General features: G+C 43.3%; 1 protein-coding gene across 1 annotated transcript in view; it reads left to right on the forward strand.

Annotated features, from left to right (window-relative positions):
• The window catches only part of LOC143930364 (membrane-spanning 4-domains subfamily A member 4A-like), a 212,233-nt gene that overhangs the window by 132,325 nt on the left and 66,230 nt on the right, over positions 1-13,678 (forward strand). Inside the window, exon 3 of the mRNA XM_077454634.1 lies at positions 11,806-11,916. Coding sequence (XP_077310760.1) covers positions 11,806-11,916 — 111 coding nt within the window. The remainder of the gene's footprint in view (positions 1-11,805; positions 11,917-13,678) is intronic.

Consider the following 13,678-nt stretch of genomic DNA (forward strand, 5'->3'; position numbering starts at 1 on the left):
CATAATGTCTGACTCCAGTACCTCAGGTTCCGCTCCACTTTCTGTTAAGGACCTTTCTGCAAAAGTGGCCTTCCTAGTTGCTATCACTTTGGCCAAAAGGGTTTCTGAGATCGGGTCCTTGGGTCATGAAGAACCATTTCTTTCTTTCATTACTTTCTTCCCGGACCGCGTGGTCCTCATCCCCATGCTCGACTCAAACCCAAAATTCACTTCAGTGTTCCATGAAAACCAAGAATTTGTCTTACCCACTCCTCTGGATGTAGGTGAATTACTGAGGGAAAGGAGACGCTCCAACTACCTGTTTATCTTGCACTCTTGCGGTAACAAAGGGAAGCGAGCTTCGACCAGAATGATTGCAGCCTGGATGGTCCAGTCTATTCAACAGGCTTATAGGGCTAAGGGCTTGGCTCCTCCAGAGGCGGTGACAGCACATTCCACCAGGGGTATGGCGGCTTTCATGGGCAGCAGCCTGACATGTGGCTCCAGACATCATCTGCAAAGTGGGCTCATGGGCCTCCATTAATACCTTTATGTAACATTACTGCATAGAGCCTGCATCTCTATCTTCTGTGAACTTTGGCTTAAGAGTCCTGTCAGTTGACAGGTTAAATAAAAAATTTTCTTTGATCAGCATACCCACCCGTGTGAATTGGCTAATTATTTCCCCACACGTAGGCTACCATGGAGTCTATCGGGAACACTGAAAATGTATTATCAAATCTTACCGTAATTTTCCTTTCCTGATGGACTCCATGGCAGATGGAGGTCCCACCCGTTGGTCAAGAGTTGGCTAATTACGGAATGCAGTCTCTAGCGGTAAGCCCAAATTTATGGGAGTGGGGTCCTATAGCATTGGAGAGAAGGCGAGGTTAACCCACATGGAGTACCGTATATACTCGAGTATAAGCCGAGATTTTCAGCCTCTTTTTTGAGGCTGAAAGTGCCCCCTCGGCTTATACTCGAGTCATCACTGTCTGCCCGCTCGATCAGCGTGTCCAGCAGACAGACAGCGGCCATTCTATAGTTCAAAAGCCGCGCCTCCGGCTCCGCCTTCGCCTGTGATAGGCGGAACACTGAATTTCCCAGCAGCCTGTGTTCCGCCTATCACGGACATCGTATCATCCTCGTACTACGGACGAGGATGATACGATGTCCGTGATAGGCGGAACACAGGCTGCTGGGAAATTCAGTGTTCCGCCTATCACAGGCGAAGGCGGAGGCGCGGCTTTTGAATTTTACAATGGCCGCCGAGGCGCCGACGAAGAGGGCACGGGACGGAGGCAAGGCAAGGCACGGCACGGGACGGGACGGGACGGGACGGAGGCAAGGCACGACACGGGACGGAGGCAAGGCACGGCACGGGACGGAGGCAAGGCACGGGACGGAGGCTCGGGACAAAGGCTCGGGACACAGGTAGGCTGGACACACACACACACACACACACACCACACACACACACACACACACACACACACACACACACACACACACACACACACACACACGGATGGATGGATACACACACACACAGGGATGGATGGATGGATGGAGACACACACACACAGGGATGGATGGATGGAGACACACACACACAGGGATGGATGGATGGATGGATGGAGACACACACACACAGGGATGGATGGATGGATGGACACACACACACACAGGGATGGATGGATGGATGGACACACACACACACACAGGGATGGATGGACGGACACACAGGGATGGACGGACACACAGGGATGGACGGACACACAGGGATGGACGGACACACACACAGGGATGGACAGGCATGTCTCACCCTCGGCTTATACACGAGTCAATAAGTTTGCCAGTTTTTTTGGGGGTAAATTGGGGGCCTCGGCTTATATTCGGGTCGGCCTATACTCGAGTATATACGGTACATCAGGAAAGGAAAATTTCTGTAAGTATTTGATAATACATTTTCAGTTTTAAACAGTAATCAGTGCATTTTTATAGCGCTGATCGCTGTATAATTGTCATTCGATCCAAAAAATGCGTCAAAAGTGTCCGATGTGTCCGCCATAATGTTGTGGTCTTGTTAAAAAAAAAAACGCAGATCGCCGCCATTACTAGTAAAAAAAAATTATAATAATAAAAATGCCATAAATCTATCCCCTATTTTGTAGATGCTATAAAACGTTTGCTCAAACCAATAAATATATGCTTTTTGTGATTTTTATTAGAAAAAATATGTAGAAGAATACATATCGGCCTAAACTGAGGAAAAAATTAGCTTTTGAAAAAAAATTGGGGCGATTTATTACAAAAGTACAAAATATTGTGTTTTTTTCAAAATTGTCGCTCTTTTTTTGGTTATAGCGCAAAAAAAACAAAAAAAAAACAGCAGAGATGATCAAATACCTCCAAAAGAAAGCTCTATTTATGGAAAAAAAAGGACGTCAATTTTGTTTGGGTACAGAATCGCACGATTGTGCAATTGTCAATTAAATCAACTCAGTACCATATCGCAAAAAATGACCTGGTCATAGAGCAGTCAATTCTTCTGGGGCTGACGTGGTTAAAGTCTGTTGACCTCTTTACTTACCTAGTTTTAGTCACTTTACTGCATTCTTAATGAATTATATGAGATAGTACCAAGGGGGCGCATGTGCGGATGTGCGGATGCCTGAGAGAGCAGTCGTGCTTTCTTTGAGCTCCACTCCCATGATAGACACACCGGAGGATTATCAGCTACAGTGTCACTACGAACAGCTCCAAACACTGCCTAACACCTGGAACCCTTAGGTAAACAAAAATAGTCCTGAGAGGACAAAAATGTAAATAAAAAACAGGCAATTATAAAGAGGTACCGCTGCGACCTTTGGGTAATAAGGCACTATCAGTTACCTCACAGCTCACCTCACAGCCTGCCTCAGACAGAGGCGGCTCTCTAATTAGGCAAATTAGGTGACGGCTTAAGGCCTCGCACTCACAGGGGTCTTGCGGCCACTTAATTTGCCTGTGATCAATACTAATGGTGTCAGCGGCTCTGCCTCTCTTCCCCGCCGCCAGGACTCCATGGCCCAGGGGCGGACTGACCAATCGGGCACTGCCTGAGGGCCCCCTGGGCCAATCATGGAGCATCTCGGTCTGGTGGCAGCAAAGACCTCTAGGAGTCAGCACCAGGCTCCAGGTGCGATCTCAGCAAGGCGTGCGGGACGCGGGGATAGCCATAGGTGTGACCCGACCGCCAATTCAATTCAGCAGCTCAGCCAGGGACAGAAGTTACACAGCAGAGCAGTCCGGAAGAGACCATGCAGCCCTCCTATGCTACTGGATAGGAGGAGCGGCGGAGCCACTGCATATAGAAGAATTTCTCTTTCCATATTCCTCCTGCAGCCGCTAAATGTTTGCGGGGGAGAGCTGAAACGAGCATTCACCGGCTGAAGGAGGAATGTGGAAATATCAATTCTTCTATATGCAGCGGCTCCGCCGCTCCTCCTATCCAGCTTTTTTTTTTGCTGCCCCCTGGCTCCGCCCCCACGATCTCCTCCGGCCTGACTCTGTGCTCTCCACCCCATGCTCTCGGCCCCCCCATCCAATGTTCTCTCCCCCCATGTGCTCCCTTGTTCCGCCCCATGATCTTCTCCAGCCCCCCTGATCTCCACCCCACGCTCTCAGTCCCCCCATCTGCTCCCCACCCCACCATGCTCTCAGTCCCACCATCTGCTCCCCACCATGCTCTTAGTCCCCCCATCTGTTCCCCACCCCACCATGTTCTCAGTCCCCCATCTGCTCCCTACCCCACCATGCTCTCAGTCCTCCATCTGCTCCCCACCCCACCATGCTCTCAGTCCCCCATCTGTTCCCCAACATGCTCTCAGTCCCCCATCTTCTCCCCAAAATGCTCTCAGTCCTCCCCATCTGCTCCCCACCCCACCATGCTCTCAACCCCCCCCCCCCATCTGCTCCCCACCCCACCATGCTCTCAGTCCCTCCACCTGCTCCCCATCCCACCATGCTCTCAGTCCACCATACCATGTTATCAGTCCCCCATCTGCTCTCCACCCCCCATGCTCTCCACCTCACCTTGCTTTCCATCTCCCCCAGTGCTCTCGGCCCCTCCCTAGTGCTCTCCACCACACCTTATTCTCCAGTTCCCCTGGCACTGCCCCCATGATCTCCTCCACCCTCTCTGTGCTCTCCACCCCACCATTCTCTCGATCCCCCATGTGTTTCCTTTGCTCCACCCTCTCTGTGCTCTCCACCCCACAATGCTCTTGATTCCCCCCATGTGCTCCCTTGCTCCACCCCTATGATCTCCTCCGGCCCGATGTGATTTCCACCCCACCATGCTCTCAACCCCCAACTGCTCTCCACCTCACCTTGCTTTCCAGCTCCGCAAACAGTGCTCTTCAGCTCCCCCAGTGATTTTTGCCCCCTCCCATGTGTTCCCTGGCTCCCCCAGTGCTTTTCACCGCACTGTGATCTCCGGTCCCCCCACAGTACTCTCTGTCTGCCCCCCATGCTCTCCACCCCACCGTGCTTTCTAGTTCCCCCCCATGCTCTCCGCCCCTCCATGCACTCCACCCCACCATGCTTTCCAGCTCCCCCTCACAGTGCTCTTCAGCTCCCCCAGTGCTCTCTGCCCCCCATGTGCTCCCTGGCTCCCCCCAGTGCTTTCCGCTGCACCGTACTCTCTGCCCCCCCACGTGCTCCCTGGCTCCTCTCCCTAGTGCTCTCCACCCACTGTGCTCCCCAGCTCCTGTGCTCTCCATTCCCATTCTCTTTGCCCCCCCAGTGCTCTCTGGCTCCCCCAGTGCTCCCTGCCCCCACACCAGTGCTCTCTGCCACACTAGTGCTCTACCCCCCCCCAGTGTTCTCTGCCTCACTCCCATGCTATCCAACATACCTGTGCTCTCTCTCGGCCCCCCTCACCCCCTTGCATCTCTGCAAGGTTACAGTCTCCTTTCTCCTGCCGGCTGCTGCAGGGGATCGGTAAGGATAGAGAGTGGGGAGGGGACCAGTCTCATGGACTGCTCAGTCTAAAATACCTGGGCCCCTTTTTTTGTCCCAGTCCGAGCCTGGTGGGGAAGGTGAGCAGCATCGACAGCAAGGACCAATATCCCTGGAGGGAGAAGAGCTCTGAAGACCTCCCAGGACCGGAGAACAGGCTGACTGGGGCACAGAAACCAAAGATGGGCAGAAGATGCTGGTGACCAGGGATCACTCAATCACACAGCAAACATCCTCTGGATGGAGAACACTGTCCCCACCCAGAACAAGAATGGACCCTGCATGCTGCTGGCCGTCATGAACATCCTGCTGGCTAAGAAGGTACTGTAACAAGCATCACACCAACCTTCCCACAGACAGGCACTGCCGACTGGGACATGGGGCACAGGAGGCGCTGCAGACAGGGACAGGGCTAGGGATCTCTCTATCACCTCTCTCTCTTTCTCACCTTCCCTTCTCCCCCTCCCCCCCCCCCCCCCCCGGCTTTGGCTGCATATGTCTGATGGGTGCCCTGGAAGTGGTGCTTATCACCTGTGTGCTAGATCTGTGCATCTTTTTGCAGACAATTTTCTTGCTGGAATTATTTTTCCCATTATGGGTGTGAGTGGGGCCTTATGCCTAGTTTTGCCTAAGGCCTCACAAAGCCTAGAGCCGCCTCTGGCCTCAGAGCGCACATCTAAATCCCTGTCACACAGTCTGCATACACAGAACACTGGAGGAGAATCTGATTCTGATGCTGGAAACTCAAAACCTATTTCTCAATCCACCATGTTTATACAATTTGAAAAAATGCTAAAGAAGACATTAAAACAAACATCAGATCACATAACAGATAAGCTTACCAGAGAAATAAGGGAATTGGGACAAAGAACAGATGAAATAAAGGTGAGGGTGGATGAAATAGAAAATCACACACAGCAATATATTTATGAGATTGAAAATCTTAAAGAGGAAAGACTTCATTTACAATCCCGTTTAGAAGAGCAAGAAAACAGGGACCGTTGTTCTAATATAAGAATTAGAGGAATTCCTGAGAATATTCTTGATTTGAAAACTGCAATGACTACACTTTTTCAAGAATTACAGCCTGACATCCCGGTCGAAAGATTAGAGATGGATAGAGTACACAGAACCTTGGCTCCACGCAAACCTAACGGTCCCCCTAGGGACATAATTGTTAGGTTTCATTATTATAGAACAAAAGAGCAGCTACTTGCAACAGCCAGAGGGAAGAATGCCCTTGCCTTTCAAGGTACTGAATATCAGCTTTTTACAGACCTCTCGCCAATCACAGTAGCTAGAAGACGTGCACTCAAACCATTATTGCAATTTCTCCAACAACACCAAATTATATATCAGTGGGGTTCCCATTATCTCTCTGCTTTACACACCAAACAATCAAACATGTCTGTCGCTCTTCAGAGGAATTACGATCGACTCTGATAGACATGGGACTCTTAGACAAAGGTGCAACCAAAGATAGATTCCATAGTCGCTCGACTCCTAAATCTTCCTCACAACAAAGTACCTCAGGCTCAGGACCCTCAACCATCACATCGCAGAATTAACATAAAAGAGGTCGCTTTGAAAGTCTATCACCATCTAATAAGGACAATATGGACTAATTTTATCACCGTGGATGGTCTGTTTTACTGTGCTATCACCTAGCAAATTTTTCTTGATTCAATTCTTCAAATTTTTTTAATTTTATTTTTTCTTCCAAAATTATTATTATTATTTATTTTTTTTTTAAACTCGAAACTCTAAGCTACACTCAACATTTATTTTATTTTATTTTATTTGATTCTTTTTTACTTCTTATCCTTTTTCTATTTTAGCTCAAAGTCTGAGCTACATTCAAAGAAGTGTGTTTTGGTTATATACATAGGTATATATCTATGTGTGCGAATATACGTGCAGGTATATATATGTGAAAGAAAGCATTCCTATGTGTATGTGGATATGTGTATGTGTGTATGAGTATGTATGTATGTGTGTATGCATGCGTATATGGGTACAGATATATGATGTAAGAGCTAATGAGTGTGTGTGTGTGTGTGTGTGTGTGTGTATATATATATATATATATATATATATATATATATATATATAATGTTTATTCATGAGTGTAAGTGAATGTAGGTGTATATATATGCTTCTATATATCATTCCCCTTTTCTCTTTATTCATTCTTTTCTCCTTCTGGTTTTCAACAGAAGGTTAGTACATTATATATAACAACAATATTTCTTGGTTTATTCTTTTACTCATTAGTGTCTCTAATTGTTATAGCCTTTTGTTAACTTCACCATTGCTTTTTTTAAACCAGGTTACATTGGTTCTGACGCTGTCATATTCATCAGTACTTTACTTATCTCTCTTTAAACTTATACTTGACCAGATGGCTCCTCATTTGTAACAATTCTGAAGTAATTAATTTTTACTACTATATTTATAGTTATAGTTTTCTAATGCTCAGTTATAACGGTTCATATATGACCGCTGGTGGCGTCTATCCCTGGGAACCTTTTGCTGCCTCCTTACACTCTAAAAATGTTTATTTGCTTATATTTTTACTTCTTATTTTCCATTCAAACTCAAAAGCCTGAGTCACATTCAAAGTAGTGTGTTTTGGTTATACACATACGTATATAAGTATATGTGCGAATATATGCGTAGTGTATATATGAGATAGTAAGCATGTCTATGTGGATGTGGATGTATACAGTATATATATATATATATATATATATATATATATATATATATATATATATATATATATATATATAGGTTCAGCTATATGTATGTAAGAGCGAGTGAGTGGGAGTATACAAATGCATATTCATGAGTGTAAGTGTGTTTAGGTGTACATATATGCTCATGCATATTATTCCCTTTTTCCCTTTATTTTTTATTTTATTTTTTTATATATATTTTTGGGAATATCTTCCGGTTATTCAAGGGAAGATTAGTACATTATATACAACAACATTTCTTGGTTTACTCTTTTACGCATTATTGTCTTTAATTTAAATAGTCCTTTGTTACCATTACCATTGTTTTTCTAAAACCAGGCTACATTGTTTCTGACACTGTCATATTCGTCAGTACTTTATTTATTTCTCTTTAAACTTGTATTTAGCCAGATGGCTCCTTATATGTAACAATTCTGAAGTAATTACTTTTTACAACTATATTTACAGTCACAGTTATCAAATGTTTAGTTACGTATATGGTTTATATATGACCTCTGGCAACAAGCGACTGGCCAAAAGAGGAAAAGTAAACTTAAATTCACAAAGTTGGAAGCTAACTTTAATAAATGCCATGCGGACTTTCAATCTACCCTGAACGCCAGCAACAATACTAAACTAGAGAGAGCTCGATTGGATCTTGACCTCTTTTTGACCGATTCAGCAGATAAACTTTTACGCAAAAGACAAAATATCCAATATCTTAAAGCTAATAAGCCAGACACTCCTATGGCACGTAGCCTAAAGGCAATTCACCACCCATACTCGTCCATTAGACTTAAAACATCCCGAGATGCATATACTAGCAATCCAAAGAAAATATTGGAAATTTTTTGTTCAAAATTAGCTAAACTTTATTCCCCTGCTTTACAGTTTGATAAGTTTAAAGCAGATACCCTATTCTCTGATATTAAACTTCCCACACTAGAACACGAACAAATTACCTTTCTCGAAAACCCCATCACTCCATTAGAAGTCCAAAATGCTATTAAATCATTGAAACCTCATAAAAGACCGGGTCCTGATAGGTTTTCGGCATCATATTTTAAACAATTTATGGCTATCTTAACACCTATATTGACTAGGGCCTTTAATTCTTTACTAGATGGACACTCCTTTAGACTTGAATCATTAACCTCCATTATATCTATGCTTCCTAAACCTAAATCGGATACCACCTCCTGGTCTAACTATCGCCCTATATCCCTATTAAATCTGAATATTAAAATATTCCCGAAAATTATAGCAAATAGACTAAACTCCATCATTGGTAAACTCATACACCGTGACCAAACAGGCTTCATGCCCATGCGTCAGGCAGGAGATAATATTAAAAGAGCGCTTTTATTAACACATGCAGCTAAAACAAGGCATATTCCGACCTGCCTTCTATCTTTAGACATAAAGAAAGCATTTGATTCAGTAACCTGGCCATATATGCAGTTTATTCTCAAAAAATGGGGTTTCGGTAATAATTTTTTATCTTGGGTCTCTTCCTTATACAGCAATCCAAGGGCTTACATTAAATATATGGGTTACAAATCAAACATGATAGAAATTAGACAGGGTTGTCCCTTATCCCCTTTACTTTTTGCCCTACTTATCAAACCCTTGGCTCATTTAATTAGAAATAATCCCAATATCAAAGGAGCGGAATTAGGTGGACATCAGCATAAAATATGTCTCTTCTAGACATTTTAGATAAATTTGCCCATATCTCAGGACTCCACATTAACCCTCATAAATCTAATGCACTTAATGTTTCCCTGTCACAAGATGAACTACAGCAAGCCATAACTTCACTACCATTTAATTGGGTAACACAATTCTTTCCATACCTAGGAATACAACTCACATCCTCATTTTCAAATCTGTTTACAACAAACTATCTACCATTATTAAAATATACTACAGGCTTAATGAAACAATGGTCCTCTCTCCCCTTACCTTGGCTAGGGAGGATTAATGCCATAAAAATGTCTATTTTACCAACATTTTTATACCTATTTAGGGTACTTCATATTTCATTACCATCCTACTTTCAAAAGACTTACAACGCAGAGTCATGTCCTTTATATGGGGTGATACTAAGCCACGTATTCCTAAGTCAACACTCTTTTTGGATAAACTTAGTGGTGGATTAGGATTACCTAACTTCTCTTCATACTATTATGCAGCGCAACTATCGCAATTACCTAAATATCATACAAGCATTGAATCTCAATTATGGGTTGCTATTGAATCTATTGACATTGACCCCATTTCTGTGTATAACCTGTTATGGTTAGCCACCGAAGATAGAACTCATATCTCCAACCCCATAACCAAGCATTCCCTTCTTATATGGGACAAATTCAGAAGTTCTCTTAAACTTCAATCTGCACATAATCCCCTCCTCTCCTTCATTAAGAACCCTGCTTTCTATCCTGCCTGGAATTTTCCAAAATAATTTATAGCCTGGTCTTCAAAAAAATTTGGTTCGTTTTCACGATTTAGTATCCACCAACTCTATTCATACTTTCCCCACTTTATGTGAGATTTATAAGCTCCCTAACACTGAGCTTTTCCGCTATTTACAAATCAAAAATTTTTTATACATCCCTTATCAAAACGGGATCAATACTTAATCAATTATCTCAATTTGAAAGAATTTGCAAAAGTGACCCTCATACTAGAGGACTGATTTCTTTTTTATATAAACAGCTTAACACTATTCCTATTGATACTCTACCTTCCTACACTATGAAATGGTCACTTGATTTGAATAGAACATTTAGTAAAGACGAATGGAACAGTATATGGTTAGCCACAAAAAAACTCCTCTCCAAATTGCTACGCAATAGAAACCAATTTTAAAGTCCTAGCTCGTTGGTGCCAGCCAGAATAGCTAAATTTATCCCCTCTTACCCAACAATGTGTTTGAGGATGCTCATCATCAGGTACCCACTTTCACATTTGGTGGCAATGCCCAATTGTTCAAACCTTCTGGATAAAAAATTTTGATATGGCTTCTAAAGCCTTGGAAACTCCAATATCTCCAGACCCGGCCATATCACTTCTAAATCTTAAACCTCCTGGACTCACCCAGACTCAATTTCAATTACTAGTACATCTCACAACTGCAGCTAAACAAACCATAGCTAAGGCATGGAAATCCCAGACCTTGGTTGTGGCCGAAGCTAAACATCGAATGAATAGTCCTCTTATGTTTAATAAAATGTCGTCTATTGAGGATAATAATATGAAAAAATACAATAAAATCTGGCAACCGTTGGTTAAGCATCTTCTATCTACAAACTTTGATCTATCATTGTTGATGCCTAATTGATACTCCTTACATCCTTTTACTATTATCTTTTTTACTTCTAGGTGCTTCTGGGGCGGGGGCTAGACCAATACCAGGAGAAACTTTTCTTATCTTCTCTTCTTTCACTCACTCTTTCTCTCTCTTCTTATCTTCTTCTTCTACTCTTCTTCTTTTCTTTCTTCTTTTCTTTTTACTTACTTTTTCATATAATAGTTAAGAATATGGGATCTTGATGCACTCCTTTTACTCACATATATATCTTAGAATCTCTGTCACTCATACTTGGCTGATTTCTCATTTATAATAGATTCCTTATGCTATCAAATATAGGATAAATGTAAATCATATAGTCTGCTACATAACTTTATTTTTTCCTCTTTACTTTAATTAATATACTTTTAGTCTCAATACATTTTATCTTATGTCCTAAAATACCCACGCGCATTCACAGCTTGAACCCATTTGGGGTGAACGTGTGGTTGGGAATTCAGAGATGTTTATTTAAAGTTATATTAACATTCCTTCTTCTTTGTACATTAGTTGTCAAATATTATATCTATATTTGCTCAAATGTGATTATATCTAAGAAGTTCTGATTATATAGTTCTGTATCGTATCCCATGCTTGTAGTTTATTCTCATTTCATTTTCTAGACATTATTTGTCTTTTCCTGTATAAAACTCAATAAAAAGATTGAACAAGAGATAGCACCAAGGATAAGGATAAGTCATCCATGTTATTATTATTTTTTTCCTGCAGATTGTGCTGATTGTTTCTGGAATCTTGGAATTTGTTCTGGGTATAGCATCGATATACACAGGAGCTCTCTACTCCTTGCTCAGTGGAATCGATTTTTGGGGAGCAATAGTTGTAAGTAAAAATATTCTCTGATATTATTTTACTGAGACACAGAAAATTCTAGTTACGTTACTGAGACACAGAATATAGTTAATTCTAGTTACATTGTTCAAGCATTTGTTAAAGCAGAACTCCAGGATTGGCAAAAAATCCCCCATTAGTACACCCCCCAAAACACTAAACAGTTATTATATTTGTGAAATTCAAAAAAAAAAGTCTAATTGAATTTTCAGGAAGTCCTCTCTGTAATTCAAAAAATGCAGCATGTATTCTGCCAAGGAGGAGCTGTTAGAACAGAGATTACATCATATCCTCTCCTCTCTCTCTCTACAGGAAAAGTAACTACATTTCCCATAAATCTTTGGGATCTGCAGTGGATGTGGGAGGGTACACTAGACCTGTACATGTTAAATGTGAACAAGCCCACTTCAACATGAATGCAACTATTTAGCTGACACGCTCCTCATTCTGCAGCCAGTCTCATCAGTGAGGCCTCATCAGTGCCCATAAGTGCAGACTCATCAGTGACCCCTCAGTGCAGCTTATTTGTGCCCATAAGTGCAGTCTCATCAGTGCCACCTTAGTGTAGCCTCATTAGTGCAGCTTATCAGTGCCCATAAGTGCATCCTCATCAGTGCTGCCTCAGTGCCCATCAATACAGCTTATCTGTGCCCATCAGTGCTGCCTTATCAGTGCACCCTCATCAGTGCCACCTTATTATAGCCTCATCAGTGCAGCTTATCTGCCCCCACCAGTGTAGCCTGTGCCCATTAATGTCCATATGTGCAGCAGGGATCCTTACCAGACCTTAGTTCAGTATGTAGCGAGAGTATACGGCAGGTTATTTCAGTATATAGTGACAGTATACGGCAGTTAGTTCAGTATGTAGTGACAGTATACGGCAGGTTAGGGCAGTACAGTGACAGTTTAGGGCAGGTTAGGGCAGTACAGTGACAGTTTACAGCAGGTTAGTTCAGTGTGTAGTGACAGTATACAGCAGGTTAGGGCATTCTGTAGTGACAGTTTACGGCAGGTTGGGGCATTATGTAGTGACAGTATATGGCAGGTTAGGGCAGTATGTAGTGACAGTATACGGCAGGTTAGGGCAGTACACTGACAGTATACGGCAGGTTAGTTCAGTATGTATTGACAGTATGAGGCAGGTTAGGGCAGTGTATAGTGACAGTATACGGCAGGATAGGGCAGTATATAGTGACAGTATATGACAGGCTAGTTCAGTATGTAGTAACAGTATATGGCAGGTTAGGGCAGTATATAGTGACAGTGTACAGCAGGTTAGGCAGTGTAGGGTGAAATAGTGACATGTTAGGTCTGTGTGTAGTGACAGTGTGCTCAGTCACTTATAGCATGTCAGGTGATGTAGATTCCTGGGCTCTCTCCTCCTCTTTAACTGCAGGATCAGCCTGAGGGGAGGAGGCAGCCACACCCGACCCCGCCCACCAGCTCCAACTGCCTCTGGAGTCAGTGAACATCTCTGAGAAGCCTACGCTGATTAGACAACAGGGGAGTGTTATAGACAGCCTCCCCCACACCACTGGACTCTCTCCCTGTCCTTGCAGTTTGTAAAAAGTCGATTGGGATAGCAAAGTGCAGCCCCCCCATGAATTTGGTGCCCGTTCATTAAGGGTATTGTACTGCCTGCCGCCCCTGCAATCCGGGGACAGATTTGTTTCGGGGAGCGTGTCTTTAGTCAGAGGACTGTCCCCGGAAATCGGGGATGTCTGGTCACCCTAGCTTACCCCCAAAGAAGCTG

This window comes from Lithobates pipiens, unplaced genomic scaffold, assembly GCF_037356315.1.
Source record: "Lithobates pipiens isolate NorthernLeopardFrog02 unplaced genomic scaffold, aLitPip1_a1.2 Scaffold_25, whole genome shotgun sequence".
NCBI lineage: Eukaryota > Metazoa > Chordata > Amphibia > Anura > Ranidae > Lithobates > Lithobates pipiens.